Below are 27,076 nucleotides of genomic sequence, written 5' to 3'. Positions count from 1 at the left end.
TGAAAAAAGAGTTCAGATTAGAGCCAACGCCTTGGATTTTATTTGCCTGTCTGCAGTCTAAATATTTGGCTGGTGTGTCAGAGATGACAAGGCTTGTGGCGAGGCTCATGTGCAGTTTTTCTTAGCCGCCCCATTGTAAAAACCTCACAGTAGTTTTATAGCCTCATTAACAATACAGTACACAATCAATGCTGGAGGTTTTTCATTTCATTCTGTTTATCTGTTTGCCTAATTATTCCAGAACGCAGAGTGCTTTGCATTTGTTTGCATGCATATCATTTGTACGCCTCTGTCAATAGATGTGATTTGTTTTAAAAGATGGTTTTGTTGCGAGGGTTGAAGTGAGAGTGATGCCAATAATTAATGTTTGGCTATAGACAAAATAGAAATGACTGCAAATATTACCATTGGGCACACAAGGACATCTAATCTGCCGTGACTGGGATGGTTTGAAACTCAGAGGATTGCCAAACTCCTCCAATGCAGAGCTTTAAATTTATATTTAGTATGGGATATATATAGCTCTGTTCCAAACCCTGTATTCTTGTATATTCACACACACACACACACACACACACACACACACACACACACACACACACACACACACACACACACACACACACACACACACACACACACACACACACACACACACACACACACACACACACACCACACGTTTACTTAGGTCTACAGGAGGACCAATAAACCATTGGGTCTGCTTAAGCAACCTAAGTGCTTCTTTCAACATGCCCACAGCTACAGCTGCTATACAAAAGTGCTTAGTGTCTTAGGATTGTTGGTTGTTAGGATCACTTCATCTCCTCGTGGTGTCAACCTCCTTCACCCCTGTGCCACTCATTTAAAAGTCACATAGTACACGATTACTACACTACACTGTATAGTCTCCACTCCGGATGCTGATGTCTCTATGTCTTGGTCTGTCTCTCAATGATGTGCTTGTTCTGCTTCTGTCTGAGACTCTGTGAATCTGTGTCTGTGGGTCTGTGTGTGGCGGACCCGGTACAGTAATATTGAGGACAAGCGTCCCATTGTGGGAGGACATAAACCTGCTTTGTGTTGCGCTGGGAGATCTGGCCCTGGGTTCATGTGCTGGACCAAATGAATGGCTGATCTGAATCCGCCTTACACTGGCTTCACTGGGAGAAAGAGAGAGAGAGAGAGCCATTCTCTTCTAGTTATAAACCAATCTCCCATTCCTCAATAAGACTTGTTTTCTATAGAGGAGGATACAAATAAAGTCAGAAGTTTGCATTCACCTTAGCCAAATATATTTAAACTCAGTTTTTCACAATTCCTGACATTTAATCCTAGTAAAAATTATTTGTCTAAGGTCAGTTAGGATAAACACTTTATTTTAAGAATGTGAAATGTCAAAAATAATAGTGGAGAGAATGATTTATTTCAGCTTTTATTTCATTCATCACATTCCCAGTGGGTCAGAAGTTTACATACACTCAATTAGTATTTAGTAGCATTCCCTTTGTTGTTTAACTTGGGTCAAATGTTTCGGGTAGCCATCCACAGGCTTCCCACAGTAAGTTGGGTGAATTTTGGCCCATTCCTCCTGACAGAGCTGGTGTAACTGAGTCAGGTTTGTAGGCCTCCTTGCTCGCACACACATTTTCAGTTCTGCCCACAACTTTTCTATAGGATTGAGGTCAGGGCTTTGTGATGGCCACTCCAATACCTTGACTTTGTTATCCTTAAACCGTTTTGCCACAACTTTGGAAGTATGCTTGGGGTCATTGTCCATTTGGAAGACCCATTTGCGACCAAGCTTTAACTTCCTGACTGATGTCTTGAGATGTTGCTTCAATATATCCGCATCATTTTCCTACCTCATGATGCCATCTATTTTGTGAAGTGCACCAGTCCCTCCTGCAGCAAAGCACCCCCACAATCTGATGCTGCCACCCCCGTGCTTCACGGTTGGGGTGGTGTTCTTCGGCTTGCAAGCCTCCCCTTTTTTTCCTCCAAATATAACCATGGTCATTATGGCCAAACAGTTTAATTTTTGTTTTATCAGACCAGAGGACATTTCTCCAAAAAGTATGTGCAGTTGCAAACCGTAGTCTGGCTTTTTTATGGCGGTTTTGGAGCAGTGGCTTCTTCCTTGCTGAGCGGCCTTTCAGGTTATGATGATATAGGACTCGTTTTACTGTGGATATAGATACTTTTGTACCTGTTTCCTCCAGCATCTTCACAAGGTCCTTTGCTGTTGTTCTGGGATTGATTTTCACTTCTCGCACCAAAGTACGTTCATCTCTAGGAGACAGAACGCGTCTCCTTCCTTAGCGGTATGATGGCTGCGTGGTCCCATGGTGTTTATACTTGCGTACTATTGTTTGTACAGGTCTACATTTTTTTTTCTGAGGTCTTGGCTGATTTCTTTTGATTTTCCCATGATGTCAAGCAAAGATGCACTGAATTTGAAGGTAGGCCTTGAAGTACATCCACAGGTACACCTCCAATTGATTGAAATGATGTCAATTAGCCTATCAGAAGCTTCTAAAGCCATGATATCATTTTCTGGAATTTTCCAAGCTGTATAAAGGCACAGTCAACTTAGTCTATGTAAACTTCTGACCCACTGGAATTGTGATACAGTGAATTATAAGTGAAATAATCTGTCTGTAAACAATTGTTGAAAAATTTGTTGTGTCATGCACAAAGTAGATGTCCTAACCGACTTGCCAAAACTATAGTTTGTTAACAAGAAATTTGTGGAGTGGTTGAAAACGAGTTTTAATGACTCCAACCTAAGTGTATGTAAACTTCCGACTTCAACTGTATATGTTTTATGTACCGTACTGTATGGTTGAAAAGTCTCTCCTCAATCAATTTGGAAGTAGTCAGTTAAAGGGGCAATTTGCAGTTGCAACATCAATTTTTGGACTTATAAATTAACGATAAATACCCATTGATTCTTGCAGCATATAACTTATAACAGCCTCATATGAGAGTATTTTAACTGTTGTACCCCATCAGAACCCAAAACATTAGCTTGTTTTACTCCAGTGTTTGTAAACAAAGTAAATGTAAACAATCACTCTACTGGATAGCATGGATCAACAACTAGATTCAGCCGTGACCCGAAACTTTTCTGGAGCGGATGGTCAGGGAGCCGGGAACATAATTACAAATAATTTGAATGCAAATTAACCGCAAGCAACCCCAACAAATATCATTTTTGACTAAAACATAATCATTTCAAACCTTGCTTACATTTGTATACAATCACATATAACTCACTAGTGTGCGTGGGAATACGTTGGAACAGATATCCAAAAGTAAAATCACTTGGAGCGGATTTGCTGTTTTTTTTTAACAGTTTTATGTCCAACAACAACAACAACAACAAAATATATATATTTTACCTCAAAGCTCGGTTTTCAGCTTTATTTGTTATTCATCTGAGCATATTTCCTTCATTATCATCTCTCATTGTTGTGTAAACATGTTTAAAGTGTGCTCTAGTCATACGAATGTGGATGCTCTATTTTTTTCTGTTTCCATAGAAATTCTGTCAAAAACTGAATAGTGTATTTTTGTCCCCCATGGTGGTGTCTGCTCCTGCTCTGGCTGAGAAGTGTCTATGAGATGTGTCATCACATTATAAACAAATAGGATTTCTTTCTCTCTATGAAATATGATCTTCTAAATTCTTCCTCCCAGGTCTGGAGGAGGAGGAGGGATCCCATAACTAGTACAGTACCTAGTCACTCAGTCAGTCTGCTTGCACATGATTGATGAAGTGTCACTAGGCAGACTGTGATTGCCCTGTGCTCTGCTTGATGGGAACATCCAGATTGTAACAGCCAACAAAGCCCTGCTCTGTTCATATTTCTTCCCTTCACCTTAGCACTAATGAATTATTTTTTATTTCCTGCAGGATATAGACCTACGCACTGACTGGAGTTGATTTATCTGTGGAAGACCTGCTGCAAATGGCTGCCCTGCCTGTGTCGCCAGGATGGAAAACAGGATTGTCAATAGGATGCGGCCTGAAAAATATCGGCAAGTGAAGATGTCGCCTCCGCCAGTGTGAAATCAATGGGGAGTACTTGCCATGCGAAGAGCCTTTGAAAGTTTTGACAGTCGCGTGTTTGGGAGGCCTGATACTTTGCCTTTGATTGCACCCCTTCCTGTGAGTGGATCTAAAGTGGATTGTTGCTGCTAGCGCTGTGGTGTGATTAGCCCCTTTAGTGTGTGTGTGTCTACTGGTGTGGCAGAGGGAGCATGCCCCTGCAGAGACCTGGCTGTCTGAAGCTGTACCCTGCCTGGAGGGCCATGCATCCCCGGCTGGGCGTAGGCCTGGGTATGGGCCTGGACCTCACCTTCCTGCTGTGGATACTGAGCCTAGCACAGCAGGCCCTGGTCACGGCCTCTCAGAAACTGGACGAGACAGATCCCGTGGTCACCACCGTCTACGGCAAACTGAGGGGCGTCAAGAAGGAGCTCAACAATGAGATCCTGGGACCCGTCATCCAGTTCCTGGGGGTGCCTTATGCCGCACCCCCCACAGGCGAGAGGCGCTTCCAGCCCCCAGAGCCACCCATCTTTTGGCCGGAGGTCCGCAACGCTACGCAGTTCGCCCCGGTCTGCCCCCAGACCATCGTGGAGGGGCGTCTGCCGGACGTCATGCTGCCTGTGTGGTTTACTAACAACCTGGAGATAGTGTCTTCTTACGTACAGGACCAGAGCGAGGACTGCCTTTTCTTAAACATATATGTTCCCACTGAGGATGGTGAGTTAATAGCCAGACCAAAAGAGAAAACAGACCTAAACCAACAACCTCTTTTTAAATATATTCCTGTCTGTTTGCTGACAACAAAGTGAGAAAAGCATGACATTTGCATGTTTACGTGCATGACACTGCTTTTATGTATGTGAGTGTGTACGTGTGTGTGCCTAAATTTATGTGCGCCTCTGTATGTGTGTGAGTGTATGTGTGTGTGTGTATGTGTGTGTGTGCCTCTATGTGTGCACCGCTGTGTGTGTGTGTGTGTGTGTGTGTGTGTGTGTGTGTGTGTGTGTGTGTGTGTGTGTGTGTGTGTGTGTGTGTGTGTGCGGCTGTTCATCAGTCTCCTGATCCCTCCACCCACATGCATATTGTTCTGTCCACCACAGCACGTCCATTCAGGTGAGACTGGTTCCTCCTTTCCCTTCTTACTCCTCTTCATCCTCTTCCTCCTCTTCCTCCTCCCCCTTCTCCTCACTCCTGACTGACAGCGGCTCATCATCTGTCCATTGTGTGTAGGCACAACAAATAGAGCTCATCAAGGAAGAAGCTCATGTAAATAATGATTATTGATTGATTCACTGACTGATTGATTCATGAACTAAGCCAATAAGAGCAACTCTCTTTGTTAACTAATTTTTCCTTCCTCAGCACTCAGATAGTGGTGTTGCATGCTCCAACTGTCCTTAACGGAGCTCCATGTTATTTTTTAGTCTTCTATTCATTTTACAGTAAAAAGAATATCGAAGGAATGTGCCAGGAAACCGGGCAAGAAAATATGTAGACAAGGAGGTATGTATGCACTGGAATAAATAACACAGAAAACAGAGAAGGGCCCCAAAAAAGCCAGCTGCATGGGGCCACAGAGAGAGGAGTCTCTCCTCCCCAGGCAGCACACTACCGAGAGGAGAGGAGATGGGGCACTCTGATTGGCTGCCAGGTCCTAGGTCAGAGAGTCTCCTGTAATTGATGACATGTGTGAGGAGTTAACTGTGGGGAGACGACGTCCACTCTTAAATTAGATGGGCGCACGGTGAACTTGCAGAGTCTAATCTCAATTAAAAGGGATGGTATCCCTGTTCCATTGGCTTGATCTGGCTGTATCGATCATGGCTTCATCAAGATAATGTCCTCTAGGCTCCCTCCCCACTCCTCCCTCTCTCTCTCCTTCCTTCTCCCTCTCTTCTGGCAGAGTGGCAGTTCATTGTGCCTCTCAGGGCCGGTGACAGTGCCCTTGATAAGGCGTATGGTGTTAATGCAGCCACTCTGGCAGGCAGGGAGCACTCATTAAACATCCTCTCTCTGTGTCCTCTCCCTACTCTCTTCTGAGTGACACACACACAGGGCAGGGCAACCCCTCTCCAAACCTCCTCCCCTTCGTTGATCTAGTCACACATATAGTATTTTTTGTAAACATATAGCTCCAATCTCTTTAAGAGGTGTATATACTTCATTTACCCTCTCCCTGTTCCTCCTTGCCTTATCATTTGACCTCCCTTTATGATGTAAAAAATTGCTATGAACATGTTACTGTGTTTTGCCACATTGTCTATCCAAGTGTTCTTATTGCCTACAAATACATTTAGACCTCAGTGACATCAGTAATGCAGTAAAGAGTCATGTTTTGTGCCTCTCTTCTGTATGTTTGTTAGTAGGCTATTTATCATAATTCCAGCCCACATTGTTAATAGGATTTCAACTTTACAGATGAGAATTTCTCAGTCACATTGATTGTTACAGAGGAGAGCTAGTTCACCCTCTATATCCTCTGTAATACTGCAGATCTTTTCAGTTATGGTTGGTATTCATTCAATATTCTGTTCCTTCGGGCACATTTGAAGCTGAGTGTTTGGTGGTAATTCAGGTTAAACTGTGATAATGTGGTCCTTCTACATGAGTGCATCTTTTGATCCATTGATATTCAAACATAGAAGATATGCCACTCTGCATGAATGTCTTTGATGTGGAAGTAATTTGCAGCAGCATTTTGACTTAACATAGTGTTATGCAATATTATGATTTGCCAGCTCTCATCTGTCAGAATAGGACATGAACACATACTACCCATCCAGTAAGATATTACTTAGGTTGTTCTTGGAATTTGCGTCGACATTGAGGGTACACTCTTCGAAAGAAAAGGTGCTATATAGAACCGAAAATAGTTCTTTGGTTGTCCCCATAGGAGAACCCTTGGAAGAACCCTCTTGGTTCCAGGTAAAACTCTTTTAGGTTCCATACAGAACCGTTTCCACAGAGGGGAACCCTGTCGGAACCCATTGTTCGAAGAGTGTACTACGGAGCTGATTTAGAATTAATCTGTGTAGTTGGGGAAAGTTGGTGAAGCTTAAATGAAGCTCTTTCTGCCAGCTCTATAATCGGTTTGGGTATGGTTTCTATGAGCTGCTGTTCATTTGTTACAATAACTCACAGCAGTCCTTGGAAATAATCCTTTATACAGAAATAGGATCTTTTGTTGCTGAGAATTTTCCTGCAAAGCAGGAAATGCTAACTTCTGCTGTATTTTAGTTTTAAAAAAGCTTCTAAAGTTAGTAATTTCCACATTTAAATTTTAGACTTGATTTGCCCTAGTGAAAAATGTATCAACCCCTACTAAAAATGTCCATTAATTTAAATCCACATTTCCTGTTGCTGCAGGATTATTTTCCCACTGTAGCAAACTATCTCAAATTAAGATCCTACATCTGTAGTAGGTCTGCAGTACTCCAAATAACTGAAACCCAGTGTAGTGTTATGATGATGGCAGTTTTACACATAGGATTGGTCACTCCAGCGGGGTACATAGTTGCCCTTAGCACTATTTGGTACTTCTCAGTTGACACAGAACCCCCCTCCCCCACCTCCCTCACCTCCCTCAGTCCTCTTTCCATTTATGAGGCCTCGTCCCAGTTTTGTAATGGTTGAAGGGGGCTCCTGGGGGAGGTGCAGGGCCTCACACGGAGGCAGGAATAGATTTTTACAGCTTCAATACATTTCCAGCATTCTCCCCACTGTGTCTCTGGAGAGAAGCTGTCTGTAAAACCTGGGCTAAATTTCTGTCTGTTTTTGAGGTGTGCTGTAACTTTGTTCATGTGGGCTGAAGTACTATAGTATGTGTGGGTGAGTGAATGTGTATGATTGCCTGTTTGTGTGTGTATGTGTGTGTATGTGTGTGTGTGTGTGTGTGTGTGTGTGTGTGTGTGTGTGTGTGTGTGTGTGTGTGTGTGTGTGTGTGTGTGTGTGTGTGTGTGTGTGTGTGTGTGTGTGTGTGTGTGTGTGTGTGTGTGGTTGGACATGTTGGTGTTACCATGCGTTTCAGCCTTTCTCTGTAAGAGAGAGAGAAAGCACCAGACTTGTGTGTATGTGTTTGTGCAGGACGTGGGTGTGCATGTGTAGACTTTTCTGAACACTTACAAACTGCCTTGGTCTCTCAGGAAATCAGAGATTAATTATTCGAGTGGCGATTTTAAAAATCACCTGTAGTTTGTGCTAAGTGTATTACATCTTAACAGAAGTTTACAATGGTGGGCTCAGCATTTTGAAATGCAGCATGCAGAATAAAAATCAGGCTATGAGGGAAGGAATTATAGCTTGGTAGAGTGTGGAAAGACCCTATATGTTATTCATGTTGGATTGGAGTCTCTTGGCGGACTGCAGGGTATGATATGTGTGCACATGGAATGCAAGGTATGATATGTGTGCACATGGTCTACAGGGTATGATGTGTGTGCACATTGACTGCAGGGTATGATATGTGTGCACATGGACTGCAGGGTATGATGTGTGTGCACATGGACTGCAGGGTATGATGTGTGTGCACATGGACTGCAGGGTATGATGTGTGTGCACATACACATGGTTTTATCCGCTGTGGTGTGTTATAAGTATGTGAGTTGTGGGGACTGCGCTGTAGATTTAACAAGGTGCCTCCAGACAATCTTTGTGGGGAATCGAATCCGTTAATTTTCAATTGATCGATCGTGATTTCAATACTGAGAGGCACTTTTCAATCTGAAAAATAAATATCTCACTTGGTTCTGAAGGCTCCATGATCTCTCCCTGAGTTTCCATCAACTGAGGTATGAACATGTTGATTGGAAATTCTCTCCTGATCTTTTATGCTGCAGCAGGAAGAATGGTGGCTGAACATGTACTATTGTTGTAAGGCTGAGAGCTAGGTACAGATGGTATTCCAAGGTGCCAGTGTGTTGATAACTACAGTTCACTATGAATGACAACTGTATTATGAGAAATATAGATGAGTATCTTATGTTTTGAATCTTTAATAAAGGGCATTAAACTGGAGTAAAAGGCTAGACTCATTATATAGCTCCTCATGTAGTAGGGAAACGGAAAAACAACAAACCAAATATTGCTTTCTGTACTGTTCATTTCTCAGAAATGATATTTTGCTGCAGTATGAAATGAATTGCAAGCTCTCCTGCATTTCAAATATGCTGTTGGAACAACACATATTGCTGCCGAGAAGTAACAGCTTTTTGCTGTAGTTTCAATTTCATATTTGCAGCCATTCTTTATGGGCATTTCCAAAAATGTCCTTACACTATGTAATGCATGAGGCCATTTACTACAATGATGATGGAGAACATTCAACAATGGCATTGCAGTGAGTAGAGAGGGAAATGTTTGTTTTCCTTCTAGCAAGCAGTGTCAATAGCTATAGTGTTGATGCACAGACACGAAAGCACTGAATGCAAACCCTTGCACTTTTACTCATGCTAACATGTTCAGAGCAGTAGGCTTTGATTCTGTCACTTCATTTTTTGTGATCTCATGGCCTATTCCTTGGAATTCAGAGCAGGGTTGAATAGAGGCTCTTTAAGAAAACACAGGCCCGGATGTGCAATGCTGCAGTGAAGGAGAGAGAGAGAGAGAGGGAGAGCCAGTGGGTGATATAATGTTTGGACCGACTTGGTCGGTGGCAGCTGTGATAAATTCTGAAATGCCAATTCACTGCGGCCCATTTTAAAGGGCCAGGCCACACTTTAGTTCAGAGCTGCCGTGTGCCTTATTTGACCCTTTATTTAACTACATTGGGAAGCTGTTGAACATAATCTTCCATGACTTACAATCCACTAATTGCCAAAGGACATGTCCGCTATGTGTCAGAACACTGGGAGGTGTCACTTAAGCAGAATGGCAATGCCAATGGCAACCTATGATGAAACCTTTTGAACTTGATTTCAAGATAATACAGGATTGAAAAGCGGCTTGTTTGTTGGTTCCGTGACTGATAAAACCCCACAGGGAACCTTTTACTTAATTAATAGGCTTTATACAGGCCTTAAATTATGGATACCCGGGATTGTATACTAAGGATACCTTGTACTCTACCTGAGAGAGGAGATGTGTTTTTTCTATTTGCACTATAGCCCAGAAATTTGTCAATATACATTAACCAATTGCCATTGATAGTTGTACATCAGTTTGAACACATCTAATAGCTGTCAGGATGGCATTTACATAAGTCCACAGCATCAGGCTTTTTTCTGGCTACCAACTGCACACCCATTCTTGTGATGAGGGAGGATGACATTTGGTTTTAGCTGACTGCCAAGTCACTTTAATTACAGTTTACTCTAAATTGGGGAGCGTTGGATGAAACAGACTGCATGCTGCACTTGGGGGGGGGGGGGGGGGGGGGGGGGGGGGGGCAGAGAGAAGGTTTGAGTGACAAGCTGTTGCAGATGGCCACCGTGCAGGAGAATCTAAGTAAATGCAGGTTTCACCTTGACTTGACAATGAAAACAGAACATCTGACCCAGAGTGTGTTAATCACTAGGCTTTAATTTTACCTCCCAGCTGCTACATCTACTATTCAACTCATCCTACAGTCATTCTGTTTACTGTAGTCACACATGAGCAGGAGAAAGGTCATCGGCACACTCTCATTCCCATGAAAACATTTGTAATATTTATGGCCCCTTAACAATTATGTTTAAATTACAGAGAGGTTAGTGCTGGAATAAAAAGTAATAAGATGTAATTTGCACATACAGTCTACCATAAATTATCAGCGAGGCGCCACGTTCTACTGAGGTGCTCCATACCAGAGGGTGTCATTAATAAATGTTTAACCCCAGTAGTTGTCGAGGCGGCTTTGAGATGCCTATTAAAAAGAAGTCCATGGGGATTTGAAATAATTAAGTACTGTCACCCTGTGTCCACCTGTTTTAATGTTTAATTTCAAACCAAAGTCAGGACTGGTCAAGAATGGTACAGGGGGACTTGAATGCTTCGGAGACCAAGCCACAAATTACCCAGCTCCCAGATCTCCCATGCTCCCACTCTCCACCAAACATTTCATTATTGACCTGGAGTTAAAGCCAGTAATTAGTTTCACCAATCCGCGGAAGTGTGAATTATTGGAATTTAAGGCTTCTGCCAGTCAAAGGGATAGCAGATCACTTTCTCCCCTGCCTCACCATCTCTTAAACAGTCATATACAGTACACACACACACACACACCCACATACACCCTGAAGTGTCCAGATACAGTCCACCACAGCAAAATCAATGGTCCTCTTTATCTGCTGTCACTGCCAAGGCTGCAATAGACACATCAGTGCCTCTAATTAGATGAGAGCTGTCAATAACTCATCACTCCCGTCATTAAGCATATTGGAAACCAGGAAATGGGCCACAGTCAGTTTTTTCTTCACTGGTTCAGCGACTTGCCACATTGTCCGTCCCCTGACGGTGACAGTGCGCATTGTTGTTATAACAGGGGTCATTTAATCACAGAGAGTTCATAATGTGTGCACGCGGGTGGAAATGGAACATGTACTCTGGCAGTTGGCTTCTCCACTGATCTTGCAGCCAAGCGAAAGGTAAAGGCACAGGTGATGAATAACGCAGGGGTGGAGGAGTACATTGAGACGATCAGTAAACAGGCAGACTTGGAGAAATCAGCCAAAGCCTTAAGGTCCACAAGCAGTTGAAACTATGAGGAGTTCACCTTGAATAATAATGACCGGGCAGAGCCATCAATCCCTGTGGCAGTCGGGCAGTGGCAGAGAGGTAGAGAGGGAGGTAGGGGGAGCTTCAGTATCAGATCGCTGTTATTATTCTGTGTCAACTGTGCAGTCTGCTTACAGCAGAATTGTACGTGGACACAATAGACAATTTAAAGCAAAAAAGAACAAACAAGATGTCTTATAAGTAAGCTAAAGTAAATCCAGGGCAGAGTATTTGTATCCATTTCTTTTCAATAGAGATATTTAATGAGGACACTGTACAAGTCAAATCCCCTCCATCTTCTGTTTTAAAATTGAACGACAGGAATGGCGGCATACTCCAACATTAGATATACCTTTATGCCTTTCAGCCATTATGTTTGTCAATAAAGGATCCAAAGAGATTCACCCATGATGAAAGCAGGCGTTTCAAGCCACTAGAGAGAGTTCTTGATAGATTGGAGCTGCTGGACCCGCTGGCAAAGAAACAGTTTCTCCATTAATATTCATTCAACAAGTAGACAATCTTATCAAAAAGGGGCAGAGGGGAAAAAAACATAAATGTGTATGATTTTAGAGTTTGGCAACTCAAAATAACCAATAATTAGTACATGACAATGCATGAAACCAAAACAATGACAGATCTATAAAACTTAAAAATATTAAAATATATCCATATGCATTCGGAAAGTATTCAGACCCATTGACTTTTTACAGATTTTGTTACGTTACAGCCTTATTCTAAAATGGATTTAAAAAATACACAAATCCTCATAAATCTACACACAATACCCTATACTGACAAAGCAAAAACTGGTCACACTTTTTAGAACACCTACTCATTCAAGGGTTTTTCTTTATTTGTACTATTTTCTACATGAGATACTTTGAAGTAGCCACCCTTTGCCTTGATGACAGCTTTGCACACTCTTTGCATTCTACTCAACCAGATTCATGTGGATTGCTTTTCCAACAGTCCTGAAGGAGTTCCCACATATAATGAGCACTTGTTTGCTGCTTTTCTTTCACTCTGCAGTCTAACTCATCCCAAACCATCTCAAATAGGTTGAGTTCAGGTTATTGTGGAGGCCAGGTCAACAGGACAATGACCCAAAACACACCTCCGGGCTGTGTAAGGGCTATTTGACCAAGAAGGAGAGTGATGGAATGCTGCACAGTGATGGAGTGGCCTCCACAATCACCCAACCTCAACCCAATTAAGATTGTTTGGGATGAGTTGGACTGCAGAGTGAAGGAAAAGCAGCCAACAAGTGCTCAGCATATGTGGTAACTCCTTCAAGACTTTTGGAAAAGCATTCCTCATGAAGCTGGTTGAAAGAATGCCAAGAGTGTGCAAAGCTGTCATCAAGGCAAAAGGTGGCTACTTTGAAGAATCTAAAATCTAAAATATATTTTGATTTGTATAACACTTTTTAGGTTTTGATGTCTTCACTATTATTCTACAATGTATAAAATAGTTAAAAAAAAACAAGATACTCAGGTCTGACGAAACCAATATTGTCTTTCAGTGGCAGGGACTTGGAGACTAGTCAGGATCGAGGGAAAGATGAATAGAGCAAAGTACAGAGAGATCCTTGATGAAAACCTGCTCCAGAGCGCTCAGGGCCTCAGACTGGGGCGAAGGTTCACCTTCCAACAGGGCAACGACCCTAAGCACACAGCCAAGACAACGCAGGAGTGGCTTCAGGACAAGTCTCTGAATGTCCTTGAGTGCCCGAGCCAGAGCCCGGACTTGAACCTGATCGAACATCTCTGGAGAGCAACGCTCCCCATCCAACCTAACAGAGCTTGAGAGGATCTGCAGAGAATAATGGGAGAAACTCCCCAAATACAGGTGTGCAATGCTTGTAGCGTCATACCCAAGAAGACTTGAGGCTGTAGTCGCTGCCAAAGGTGCTTCAACAAAGTATTGAGTAAAGGGTCTGAATACTTACAGTATGTAAATGTAATTTTTCCGTTTTTGTTTTATTATAAATCAGCAAAAAATTTAAAAACAACAACAGTTTTTGCTTTGTCATTATGGGGTATTGTGTGTAGATTGATGAGAGAAAAAATATATTTAATACATTTTAGAATAAGGCTGTAAGAAAACAAAATGTGGAAAAAGTGAAGGGGTCTGCATATTTTCAGAAGGCAGTGTATATACACTAGAAAAGAGGAGAATATCTTCTATCTCTACTCCTAATGTTGAGAGTTAATTACACTCACTGGAGTATATGACATAGGCTTAGAAAAAGCACCCGCAAGTACCAGCCGCAGCATATGCCACTTGCTGTTTGTAAGCTTTCTTGACTTGGACATTTTTGCCAGCATGTGGCTAAACTTTGTTTAACCAGCATAACAGCTGCTAGGAGTTTACACTTCCTCTTCCAATTATATTGTGGGGAGGTCAAATAAATAAAAAATATCTACCATATCTATTAATTTTTAAATGTTGATTAGGCATACTTTTTCTTGCCATTATGATTCATCTGATAATAAGACAAGATGTGCATTTAAAAAAAAAAAATCTAAGATATAATGGGGGCCCCTAGGTCGCTGAGTTGCCTGGGCAAGAAAAGGTTGAAGCCCCCTGCCTTAGCATACTCCCCAGAGGTTTTAAAGCATGTCCCCCCACTGCGTCAATCACATGTCTGACTTTATTGAGTCAGTAATCGACTCTATATAGATGGAGCACCTTTTAAAGTGTGAATTTTGCTCCTTTTCTTGTGGGACTGACTTTGGATCATCCTACTTAAATCGCACCCTAAGCTAGGATGTCATGCTTTGTTGTCTATTTTATGTTTGTGGGTGATCGTAGAAGCTGAGTGTATCAGTGTCTTTGTGTAAGAGATCTAGACATGTCGGTTTGCCTGGGAGTTGGGTCCCTGGGCAAGTAAAGGTTGAAGACCCCTGGCGTATACTGTAGTTACATTATTTTCATATGATATAGGAATTTGTCTGTTCAAGGCTGACCGTGGTACTACAGGTTGTTGTATCCAGAAAGCAGGATTCCCCATTAAAGTCAAGGTGAAAAAAAATGGCAATCATTCGTGGTCAATATTCTTGTAAATATATACAGTACCAGTCAAACATTTGGACACACCTACTCATTCAAAGATTTTTCTTAATTTTTTTTATACTAATATTTATATACATTGTAGAATAATAGTGAAGACATCAAAACTATGAAATAACATATCATGTAGTAACCAAAAAGTGTTAGACAAATCCCAAAATATATTTTAAATTCTTCAAAGTAGCCACCCTTCTTGTCTTGATGGCAGCTTTGCACACTCTTGGCATTGTCTCAACCAGCTTCACCTGGAATGCTTTTCCAACAATCTTGAAGGAGTTCCCACATATGCTGAGCACTTGTTGGCTGCTTTTCCTTCACTCTGCAGTCCAACTCATCACAAACCATCTCAATTGGGTTGAGGTCGGGTGATTGTGGAGGCCAGGTCATCTGATGTAGCACTCCATCACTCTCCTTCTTGGTGAAATAGCCGTACACAGCCTGGAGGTGTGTTGGGTCATTCTCCTGTTGAAAAAGAAATTACAGTCCCACTAAGCACAAACCAGATGGGATGGCGTATCGCTGCAGAATGCGGGGCTAGCCATGCTGGTTAAGTGTGCCTTGAATTCGAAATACATCACTTACAGTCTCACAAAGACAAGGAGTTTGGAACAAAAATCTAAAATTTGGACTCATCAGAGTACAGATTTCCACTGGTCTAATGTCCATTGCTCGTGTTTCTTGGCCCAGACAAGTCTCTTCTTCTTATTGGTGTCCTTTAGTAGTGGTTTCTTTGTAGAAATTCAACCATGAAGGCCTGATTCACACAGTCTCCTCTGAACAGATGATGTTGAGATGTGTCTGTTACTTGAACTTTGTGAAACATTCATTTGGGCTGCAATTTCTGAGGTGCAGTTAACTCTAATGAACTTATCTTATGCAGCAGAGGTAACTCTGGTTCTTCCTTTTCTCTGGCTGTCCTCATGAGAGCCAGTTTCATCATAGCTCTTGATGTTTTTTGTGACCGCACTTGAAGAAACTTTAAACGTTTTTTACATTTTCCGGATTGACTGAGCTTCATGTCTTAAAGTAATGATGGACTGTAATTTCTCTTTGCTTATTTGAGCTGTTCTTGCCATAATATGGACTTGGTCTTTTACCAAATAGGGCTATCTTCTGTATACCACCCCTACCTTGTCACAACACAACTGATTGGCTCAAATGCATTAAGAAGGAAAGAAATTCCACACTTTTAACAAGGCACACCTGTTAATGGAAATGCATTCCAGGTGACTACCTCATGAAGCTGGTTGAGAGAATGCCAAGAGTTTGCAAATTTGTCATCAAGACAAAGGGTGGCTACTTTGAAGAACCTCAAATATAAAATATATTTTGATTTGTATAACACTGTTTTCGTTACTACATGATTGTATATGTGTTATTTTATAGTTTTCATGTCTTCACTATTATTCTACAATGTAGAGAACAGTAAAAATAAAGAAAAACCCTTGAATGAGTAGTTGTTGTCCAAACTTTTTACTGGTACTGTACATATTTTTAGAAGACAATCAGGGTACCAATAATTGATTCTATTACACCAGATATATATCCTTGAACTATTTTAAAATCACACACAGAATAAGTTATTAGGAAAGTTTAGTTGCTACCTGCCATACCCATGTCTGTCTTCAACTTGAGCTACTCAATGAGAGGGCGCAGTCGTTCGCCACTGGTATCATCCTGCAATGTGACTTTGGAGTAGCTCAAACTGAGCATGTTATGTCTTGAGAATCCCCCCCATTAGACGCCATCTTAACAAACTAAAACCGACTTCCTGATCTTAAATTGGTTTTGTCCATTTATACACTGCTCAAAAAAATAAAGGGAACACTTAAACAACACAATGTAACTCCAAGTCAATCACACTTCTGTGAAATCAAACTGTCCACTTAGGAAGCAACACTGATTGACAATAAATTTCACATGCTGTTGTGCAAATGGAATAGACAACAGGTGGAAATTATAGGCAATTAGCAAGACACCCCCAATAAAGGAGTGGTTCTGCAGGTGGGGACCACAGACCACTTCTCAGTTCCTATGCTTCCTGGTTGATGTTTTGGTCACTTTTGAATGCTGGCGGTGCTTTCACTCTAGTGGTAGCATGAGACGGAGTCTACAACCCACACAAGTGGCTCAGGTAGTGCAGCTCATCCAGGATGGGACATCAATGCGAGCTGTGGCAAGAATGTTTGCTGTGTCTGTCAGCGAAGTGTCCAGAGCATGGAGGCGCTACCAGGAGACAGGCCAGTACATCAGGAGACGTGGAGGAGGCCGTAGGATGGCAACAACCCAGCAGCAGGACTGCTACCTCCGCCTTTGTGCAAGGAGGAGCAGGAGAAGCACTGTCAGAGCCATGCAAAATGACCTCCAGCAGGCCACAAATGTGCATGTGTCTGCTCAAACGGTCAGAAACAGACTCCATGAAGGTGGTATGAGGGCCCGACGTCCACAGGTGGGGGTTGAGCTGACAGCCCAACACCGTGCAGGACGTTTGGCATTTGCCAGAGAACACCAAGATTGGCAAATTCGCCACTGGTGCCCTGTGCTCTTCACAGATGAAAGCAGGTTCACACTGAGCACGTGACAGACGTGACACAGTCTGGAGACGCCGTGGAGAACGTTCTGCTGCCTGCAACATCCTCCAGCATGACCGGTTTGGCGGTGGGTCAGTCATGGTGTGGGGTGGCATTTCTTTGGGGGGCCGCACAGCCCTCCATGTGCTCACCAGAGGTAGCCTGACTGCCATTAGGTAGCGAGATGAGATCCTCAGACCCCTTCTGAGACCATATGCTGGTGCGGTTGGCCCTGGGGTCCTCCTAATGCAAGACAATGCTAGACCTCATGTGGCTGGAGTGTGTCAGCAGTTCCTGCAAGAGGAAGGCATTGATGCTATGGACTGGCCTGAATCCAGTTGAGCACATCTGGGACATCATGTCTCGCTTCATCCACCAACGCCACGTTGCACCACAGACTGTCCAGGAGTTGGCGGACGCTTTAGTCCAGGTCTGGGAGGAGATCCCTCAGGAGACCATCCGCCACCTCATCAGGAGCATGCCCAGGCATTGTAGGGAGGTCATACAGGCACGTGGAGGCCACACACACTACTGAGCCTCATTTTGACTTGTTTTAAGGACATTACATCAAAGTTGGATCAGCCTGTAGTGTGGTTTTCCACTTTAATTTTGAGTGTGACTCCAAATCCAGACCTCCATGGGTTGATACATTGGATTTCCATTGATTATTTTTGTGTGATTTTGTTGTCAGCACATTCAACTATGTAAAGGAAAAAGTAGTTAATAAGATTATTTCTTTCATTCAGATCTAGGATGTGTTGTTTAAGTGTTCCCTTTATTTTTTTGAGCAGTATATATACGGTCTATGGTTCAACTCTTCTGTGTTAGTAATTATACATTTGTATGCTCTTGCATGTGGTATACTTGCCCTATACAGTACCTTCGGAAAGTATTCAGACCGGAGCAAAGTACAGAGAGACCCTGTACTGATAGAACATCTCTGGAGAGACCTGAAAATAGCTGTACAGCAACGCTCCCCATCCATCCTGACAGAGCTTGAGAGGATCTGCAGAGAAGAATGGGAGAAACTCTCCAAATACAGCTGTGCCAAGCTTGTAGTTTCATACCCAAGAAGACTCAAGGCTATAATTGCTGCCAAAGGTGCTTCAACAAAGTACTGAGTAAAGAGGCTGAATACTTATGTAAATCCATTATTTCCGTTTTTATTAATTAGCTAAAATGTCTAAAAATAACTGTTTTTGCTTTGTCATTATGGGGTATTGTGTGTAGATTACTGAAAAAATATATATTTTATTAATTTTAGAATAAGGCTTTAACGTAACAAAATGTGGAAAAAGTCAAGGGGTCTGAATACTTTCCAAAGGCACTGTATGCTGCTTTCTGCCACCTTCTAGCTACAGTAATTGTAGCATAACCGTTAAAACAGCAGGATCATCTCTATGAATTCATCTTGAATAATCTGTCTGTGTGTTGCAGGCAGCACAGGACCCAGTCACTGCAGGCATTGCATCAGGGTTCATTTTGTGGGAGCAGTAAATTCTGTTCTAGTCAGGGTCACAGGTAAGAATTCCAATAATATTGGACAGGCAATGGTCAGGGTCACATTTGCCATCTCCCTCCAGTACTACTCCATAAAGAGCGCAATCGGAAGCCTTAGCACAAACAAAACCAGGACCACAGAGAAAAACAGCAAAAACATTTCGACTAGTGAAAGATTAAGGGCCAAATCTTATAAGGGTCAAATCATTTTTGTTGGAGATTATAACAAATGTAAGGAGCATATTTTCCATGTTTATTTCAGGACTATTTATGACTTCATATATAGCTAGCAGAGATTTAGCCTCTAAAGCTGTCAGGAATTCTAATTGTTGGTTCTGAATGACCAGTGTAGTGGCATTTAGGAAGCCATATAACAAACTTGGCTAATTATCCACCTCCTTCCTCATAAAAAAAGATGACAAGAAAAACCAGGCTGAAAATCAGGTCAGCCTCTTGAGACGGCAGAGCCACAGCAGTCTCTAGATATGAAATAGCATGACTGTAACTCACGCTCATCTTCTGCTGGTCCCTGATGTTTGAATAATCGCAGGGAGTTAGCCTGGCTTTGACACTTAATGTGCTTGATGGCAGTCCACTGTGACTTGGCCCTCTTTGTTCCGCTGTTTAAATGTTCTATCTGGCTGCGGACACAGAGGCCTGTGTTTAATTGTATTCAGGGCTGTTTGCTTGGGATTCTGGAGCACCATTATGCCAGGAAGTCGGGTTAATTGGTGTTTCTCCTGATAGGAAGGACCTTTAAACAGCTCAAACTGAGTTTGACGTCTCTGGCCACTTATTGCTCAACTCCTTTCAAGCTACTGCTATAGCAGAGCAGTAATAGTTTCACTGAGGCAGCTTAGAGCAACAGTTCCCACTTTACTGTGTAACACAGGATGTAGGAACAGAGACTTGTCATCATCTCCTCTCATGACACCTGTCTCAGTCCACTCTCAATAGTGGGAAAGAGAGAAACCTTAACAATTTACAAATTGTGTTTGCCAAACGTTCCCATATATCAAAGGAAATTTGCACCTGGCTGATGCCTTGCTTTTTACTTCCAAAGGCATTTCAAAGTTTGTCAGGGAGATAAAAAGCTCCAAAGAAATAGGGTGAAATGCTGTTTCTCTTCAAATCATTGTATTTCTGGCGTTCCTCTTAAGCCCTCAGAATTTATGGTCGCCTGCTTGTCGCCTGCAGTTCTTAGGCGATGAAGCTGAGGCTCACCACATCCCAGTGCCCCTCCCATCTTGCTCTCTGATATCTGCCACTGTCATCTTCCTTCAGCTAGTCATTGATCAGGCCTTGTTCTCGGTCTCTTTGACAGAAGCCAATTTGTTTGGATCATGTGGTTTGTGAGGATGCGTCACCAAAGCCATGGCTGGACCCCTCTGTAATGTGCCCTCATGTCCCCCCTCCTTCTACTTTTGCACTTGGCAGAAAGGGGCCCTTTTTGACACCTAATGATGATTTGACAGACTTAATAACGAACAGGCAGTGGCCTTTTAGCATTTAGCGGAAATATGTTTTTGACACAATAAAAGGAGGGCCGATAAATCACTGTGGTCTCTAATTATCCCAGGGGAGAAGAGTGATTAATGGGAGCCTGGACCTTTTGAAGGACAGACAGACAGGCTGCTAGCCCAGCAGGAGAGATGAGATGAGACAAACAATGGGGTGTCAAATAGATGATTCCCTCCCTCGCCCCACTTAGCTATGGGCCATGCCTGCTGTTTAGCACAGCAGCACACCTGTTGTGAGGGGCCCTCTTAAAGCAGACAGAGCACTAACTACCCAAGGGCTGGTTCAGTTGTCGGATAGTTAGATAGAGCCTATAATGATTCATGTGTAGAATTGATTGATAAGAAATGGTGGGTCTGTATCAGCATAGATTCATTGTAAATGACAGAAGGGCACCAAACTTTGCAGTTGTCAGCTATAAAGTCAGGACAGTAGATTGTATTCCAACTCCATCAGGCCTAGATTCAGAAGATTACATTTTCAGAACTGTATTCAGCATTCATTTTCCACAGCGCCGTAATGGCAATGCAGCAGACTTTAGGGGCAGGCTGAGTCTGACAGAAAGCCCCTCTGATAGCCCCTTCCTTCCCATTCTCTTTCCCTCCCCTCCACTCCCCTGGGTTGACACACACAGGAGACCACCATGGAAAGCAGTTCCCTTTTGTTGAGAGCAAACAAGCTTGAAGGAATGTGTGAACTCCAGGGCGACGTCTGACTCATCGGGCCCTGCAGCCTGACCTGCCAGATTGGAGCTTCTGGGGAGGGGAAATGAAACAGCGATTTCCACCGATGTTTGGTATTTAAGATTTGAGAGGAGAATAAAGGGAGATTGATGTTGTGATGGATAGTCATTGACTTATGACCTTTTCCCCCACATTTCAGTGCGGCGAGCCATTGTCAAATGGCAGAGGAAATTTGCAAAGCTATTACCTTCGTGTCTTTCTAAATCATATGCCACTGAGTGGAGATGGCTCCCATAATACCTGCAATTTACTGGCCAAAATATCTATTATATTCCTGTTTTCATCTTTAATTTTCTTGGTCAGGGAAGTGACCAAGAACCAGATGGTCACTCTGACATAGCCCCATAGATCCTCTGTGGAGATGGGATAACTTTCCAGAAGGACAACCATCTCTACAGAACACCACCAATTAGGCCTTTATGGTAGAACGGCCAGACGGAAGCCACTCCTCAGTAAAAGGCACATGACAGCACTCATGGAGTTTGCCAAAAGGCACCTAAAGACTCTAAGACCATGAGAATCAGGATTCTCTGGTCTGATGAAACCAAAATTGAACTATTTGGCCTGAATGGAGGACCATCCCTAAAGTGAAGCATGGTGGTGGCAGCATCATGCTGTGGGGATGTTTTTCAGTGGCAGGGACTGGAAGACTAGACAGGATCGAGGGAAAGTTGAACGGAACAAAGTACAGAGAAATCCTTAATGAAAACCTGTTCCAGAGCACTCAGGATCTCAGACTGGGGCGAAGGTTCACCTTCCAATAGGACAACAACCTTAAGCACACAGCCAAGACAATGGAGGAGTGGCTTCAGGACAAGTCTCTGAATGTCCTTGAGTAGCCCAGCCAGAGCCTGGACTTGAACCTGATCTAACATTTCTGGAGAGACGCAATCCAACGCTCCCGATCCAACCATTTAATCCTAGTAACAATTCCCTGTCTTAGGTCAGTTAGGATCACCACTTTCTTTGAAGAATGTGAAATGTAAGAATAATAGCAGAGAGAATGATTTATTTCAGCTTTTATTTCTTTCATCACATTCCCAGTGGGTCAACGTTTCGGGTAGCCTTCCACAAGCTTCCCACAATAAATTGGGTGAATTTTGGCCCATTCCTTCTGACAGAGCTGGTGTAACTGAGTCAGGTTTGTAGGCCTCCTTGCTCGCACATTCTTTTTTCAGTTCTGCCCACATGTTTTCTATAGGATTGAGGTCAGGGCTTTCTGATGGCCACTCATAAACCTTGACTTTGTTGTCCTTAAGCCATTTTGCCACAACTTTGGAAGTATGCTTGGGGTCATTGTCCATTTGGAAGACCCATTTGCGACTAAGCTTTAACTTCCTGACTGATGTCTTGAGATGTTGCTTCAATATATCCACATAATTCCTTATGATGCCATCTATTTTGTGAAGTGCACCAGTCCGCAGCAAAGCACCGCCACAACATGATGCTGCCACCCCCCGTGCTTCACAGTTAGGATGGTGTTCTTTGGCTTGCAAGCCTCCCCCTTTTTCCTCCAAACATAACAATGGTCATTATGGCCAAACAGTCCTATTTTTGTTTCATCAGACCAGAGGACATTTCTCCAATAAGTATGATCTTTCTCCCCATGTGCAGTTGCAAACCGTAGTCTGGCTTTTTTATGGCGGTTTTGGAGCAGTGGCTTCTTCCTTGCTGAGAGGCCTTTCAGGTTATGTCAATATAGGACTCATTTTACTGTGGATATAGATACTTTTGTACCTGTTTCCTCCAGCATCTTCACAAGGTCCTTTGCTGTTGTTCTGGGATTGATTTGCACTTTTCGCACCAAAGTACGTTCATCTTTAGGAGACAGAATGCGTCTCCTTCCTGAGCGGTATGACTGCTGCGTGGTCCCATGGTGTTTATACTTGCGTACTAATGTTTGTACAGATGAACATGGTACCTTCAGGAGTTTGGAAATTGCTCCCAAGGATGAACCAGACTTGTGGAGGTCTTCAATTTTTTTATGAGGTCTTGGCTGAATTCTTTTGATTTTCCCATGATGTCAAGCAAAGAGGCACTGAGTTTGAAGGTAGGCCTTGAAATACATCCAGGTACACCTCCAATTGACTCAAATGATGTCAATTAGCCTATCAGAAGCTTCTAAAGCCGCAACATAATTTTCTGGAATTTTCCAAGCTGTTTAAAGGCTCAGTCAACTTAGTGTTTGTAAACTTCTGACCCACTGGAATGTTGATACAGTGAATTATAAGTGAAATCTGTCTGTAAACAATTGTTGGGAAAATTACTTGTGTCATGCACAAAGTAGATGTCCTAACCGACTTGCCAAGACTATAGTTTGTTAACAAGAAATTTGTGGAGTGGTTGAAAAACGAGGTTCAATGATTCCAACCTTAGTGTATATAAACTTCCGACTTCAACTGTATGTAAATGTGATATTTCAGTTTTTCTTTTGTAATACATTTCCAAAGATGCTTTTTCTTTTACTAGGCAAGTCAGTTAAGAACAAATTCTTATTTATAACAGTGTGTTGACTGCCTTGTTCAGGGGCAGAACAACAGATTTTTACCTTGCCAGCTCAGGGATTTGATCTAACAACCTTTCGGTTACTAGCCCAATGCTCTAACCGCTAGGCTACCTTACCTTAGTGTCTTTCTAAATCATATGCCTCTGAGTGGAGATGGATCCCATAATACCTGCAATTTACTGGCCAAATGATCTATTACATTCCTGTTTCATCTTTCATTTTCTCCTGACTGGCTCTGAGTCTGAGGGCAGGGAGGAGTGGGAGAATGCAATGAGCCTCAGCTTATTTTACACCATGCAGGCCTGGTTTCTATAGTCGTCCTTTTTTCTAGACGAAGGATTTTGGTAAGCTTTGATATAAATTCAAATGCGTTTTTTTTAATATATTCCCACAGAGATTAATCAGTTGGAAATCTCACCTTTGGAGATTTCAATTCTGTATAGAATATTAAAAACATCCCCAAAAGGTGCTTTAGACAGAGGGACGCTTTACCATATTGTTTGTGATGGCCTGGTGAAAGCAGCAGCAGCATTCGCAACAGCTGTGGATTCACAAAAACTATAATTGTGTGATGAAAGGAGCATAATTGAATTCAGTGATGTAGGATGCCACGTTATTAAGCCCTACCGTGCCTGTTTATAAGGAATTAAAAGGCCTAAAATAAACCAAATGGAGGAGATGTTAATTGAATCATAACTTAGACTTTCTGAGCAGGATTGATCTCTTTCTTATGCTAATCTGACGGATTTAGCATGCCTGTGGTAATCTTTTGCCATGCAGACTCACTGTTGCTACCTTCATCTTTCTATCCATCTGACATGATGCGTTGAGCAAGGGTAAAGCTACATGGCCTTGTGCTCCATACTAGCTACTGTGTGTTCATAAAAAGAACATGGAATCAATGATCAATAACGAACATTGAGAACCTAATGTCAGTTTTAATTATAAATATTGAACATAAACAGGTATATACCCTTTTAAATTGCACTCTTAACGTTGTTTATGTTTTGAGTACCAACAAATAAATTATTCTGTGTGATATTTTTTATTTATTTATTTATTTTATTTCACCTTTATTTAACCAGGTAGGCAAGTTGAGAACAAGTTCTCATTTACAATTGCGACCTGGCCAAGATAAAGCAAAGCAGTTCGACAACATACAAAAACACAGAGTTACACATGGAGTAAAACAACATACAATCAATGATGCAGTAGAAGAAAAAAAATTAAGACTATATACAATGTGAGCAAATGATGTGAGATAAGGGAGGTAAAGGCAAAAAAATGCCATGGTGGCAAAGTAAATAAAGTATAGCAAGAAAAACACTGGAATGGTAGATTTGTAGTTTGAAGAAAGTTCAAAGATAAAATATAAATAATATGGTGCAAAGGAGCAAAATAAATAAAATAAATAAATACAGTAGGGGAAGAGGTAGTAGTTTGGGCTAAATTATAGATGGGCTATGTACAGGTGCAGTGATCTGTGAGCTGCTCTGACAGCTGGTGCTTAAAGCTAGTGAGGGAGATAAGTGTTTCCAGTTTTAGAGATTTTTGTAGTTCGTTCCAGTCATTGGCAGCAGAGAACTGGAAGGAGAGACGACCAAAGGAGGAGTTGGCTTTAGGGGTGACCAGAGAGATATACCTGCTGGAGCGCGTGCTACAGGTGGGTGCTGCTATGGTGACCAGTGAGCGGAGATAAGGGGGGACTTTACCTAGCAGAGTCTTGTAGATGACCTGGAGCCAATGTGTTTGGCGACGATTATGAAGCGAAGGCCAGCCAACGAGAGCGTACAGGTCGCAGTGGTGGGTAGTATATGGGGCTTTGGTGACAAAACGGATGGCACTGTGATAGACTGCATCCAGCTTGTTGAGTAGGGTATTGGAAGCTATTTTGTAAATGACATCGCCGAAGTCGAGGATTGGTAGGATGGTCAGTTTTACGAGGGTATGTTTGGCAGCATGAGTGAAGGATGCTTTGTTGCGAAATAGGAAGCCAATTCGAGATTTCACTTTGGATTGGAGATGATTGATGTGAGTCTGGAAGGAGAGTTTACAGTCTAACCAGACACCTAGGTATTTGTAGTTGTCCACAAATTCTAAGTTAGAACCGTCCAGAGTAGTGATGCTGGACGGGTGGGTAGGTGCAGGCAGCGATCGGTTGAAGAGCATGCATTTAGTTTTACTTGTGTTTAGGAGCAGTTGGAGACCACGGAAGGAGAGTTGAATGGCATTGAAGCTCGTCTGGAGGGTTGTTAACACAGTGTCCAAAGAAGGGCCAGAAGTGTACAGAATGGTGTCGTCTGAGTAGAGGTGGATCAGAGATTCACCAGCAGCAAGAGCGACATCATTTATGTATACAGAGAAAAGAGTTGGCCCAAGAATTGAACCCTGTGGTACCCCCATAGAGACTGCCAGAGGTCCAGACAGTAGGCCCTCCGATTTGACACACTGAACTCTGCCAGAGAAGTAGTTGGTGAACCAGGCGACGCAATCGTTTGAGAAACCAAGGCTACTGAGTCTGCCGATGAGGATGTGGTGATTAACAGAGTCAAAAGCTTTGGCCAGGTCAATGAATACGGCAGCAGAGTATTGTTTCTTATCGATGGCGGTTACGATGTCGTTTAGGACCTTGAGCGTGGCTGAGGTGCACCCATGACCAGCTCTGAAACCAGATTGCATAGCGGAGAGGGTGCGGTGGGATTCGAAATGGTCGGTAATCTGTTTGTTGACTTGGCTTTCGAAGACCTTAGAAAGGCAGGGTAGGATGGATATAGGTCTGTAGCAATTAGGGTCAAGAGTGTCACCTCCTTTGAAGAGGGGGATGACAGCAGCTGCTTTCCAATCTATGGGAATCTCAGACGACACGAAAGAGAGGTTGAACAGGCTAGTAATAGGGGTTGCAATAATTTCGGGAGATAATTTTAGAAAGAAAGGGTCCAGATTGTCAAGCACAGCTGATTTGTAGGGGTCCAGATTTTGCAGCTCTTTCAGAACATCAGCTGAATGGATTTGGGAGAAGGAGAAATGGGGGAGGCTTGGGCGAGTAGCTGTGGGGGGTGCAGTGCTGTTGAATGCAGTAGGGGTAGTTAGGTGGAAAGCATGGCCAGCCGTAGAAAAATGCTTATTGAAATTCTCAATTATAGTGGGCTTATCGGTGGTGACAGAGTTTCCTATCCTCAGTGCAGTGGGCAGTTGGGAGGAGGTGTTCTTATTCTCCATGGACTTTACAATGTCCCAGAACTTTTTAGAGTTGGAGTTGCACGAAGCGAATTTCTGTTTGAAAAAGCTAGCCTTGGCGTTTCTAACTGCCTGTGTGTATTGGTTTCTAACTTCCCTAAAAAGTTGCATATCGCGGGGGCAGTTCGATGCTAATGCAGAACGCCACAGGATATTTTTGTGTTGGTTAAGGGCAGTCAGG

General features: G+C 42.7%; 1 protein-coding gene across 3 annotated transcripts in view; it reads left to right on the top strand.

Annotated features, from left to right (window-relative positions):
- Positions 1-27,076, top strand: part of LOC106584306 (neuroligin-1) — a 360,873-nt gene that overhangs the window by 65,461 nt on the left and 268,336 nt on the right. For all 3 annotated transcript variants that reach the window (XM_045705996.2, XM_014169396.3, XM_014169395.3), the window contains exon 2: positions 3,920-4,774. In XM_045705996.2, the coding sequence (XP_045561952.1) occupies positions 4,267-4,774 (508 nt within the window). In that variant the 5' untranslated portion in view covers positions 3,920-4,266. The remainder of the gene's footprint in view (positions 1-3,919; positions 4,775-27,076) is intronic.

This window comes from Salmo salar, chromosome 23 (assembly GCF_965601325.2).
Source record: "Salmo salar chromosome 23, fSalSal1, whole genome shotgun sequence".
Taxonomy (NCBI): domain Eukaryota; kingdom Metazoa; phylum Chordata; class Actinopteri; order Salmoniformes; family Salmonidae; genus Salmo; species Salmo salar.
Note: the sequence above shows the minus strand (reverse complement) of the source record. Positions and strands in the feature narration are given on the sequence as shown.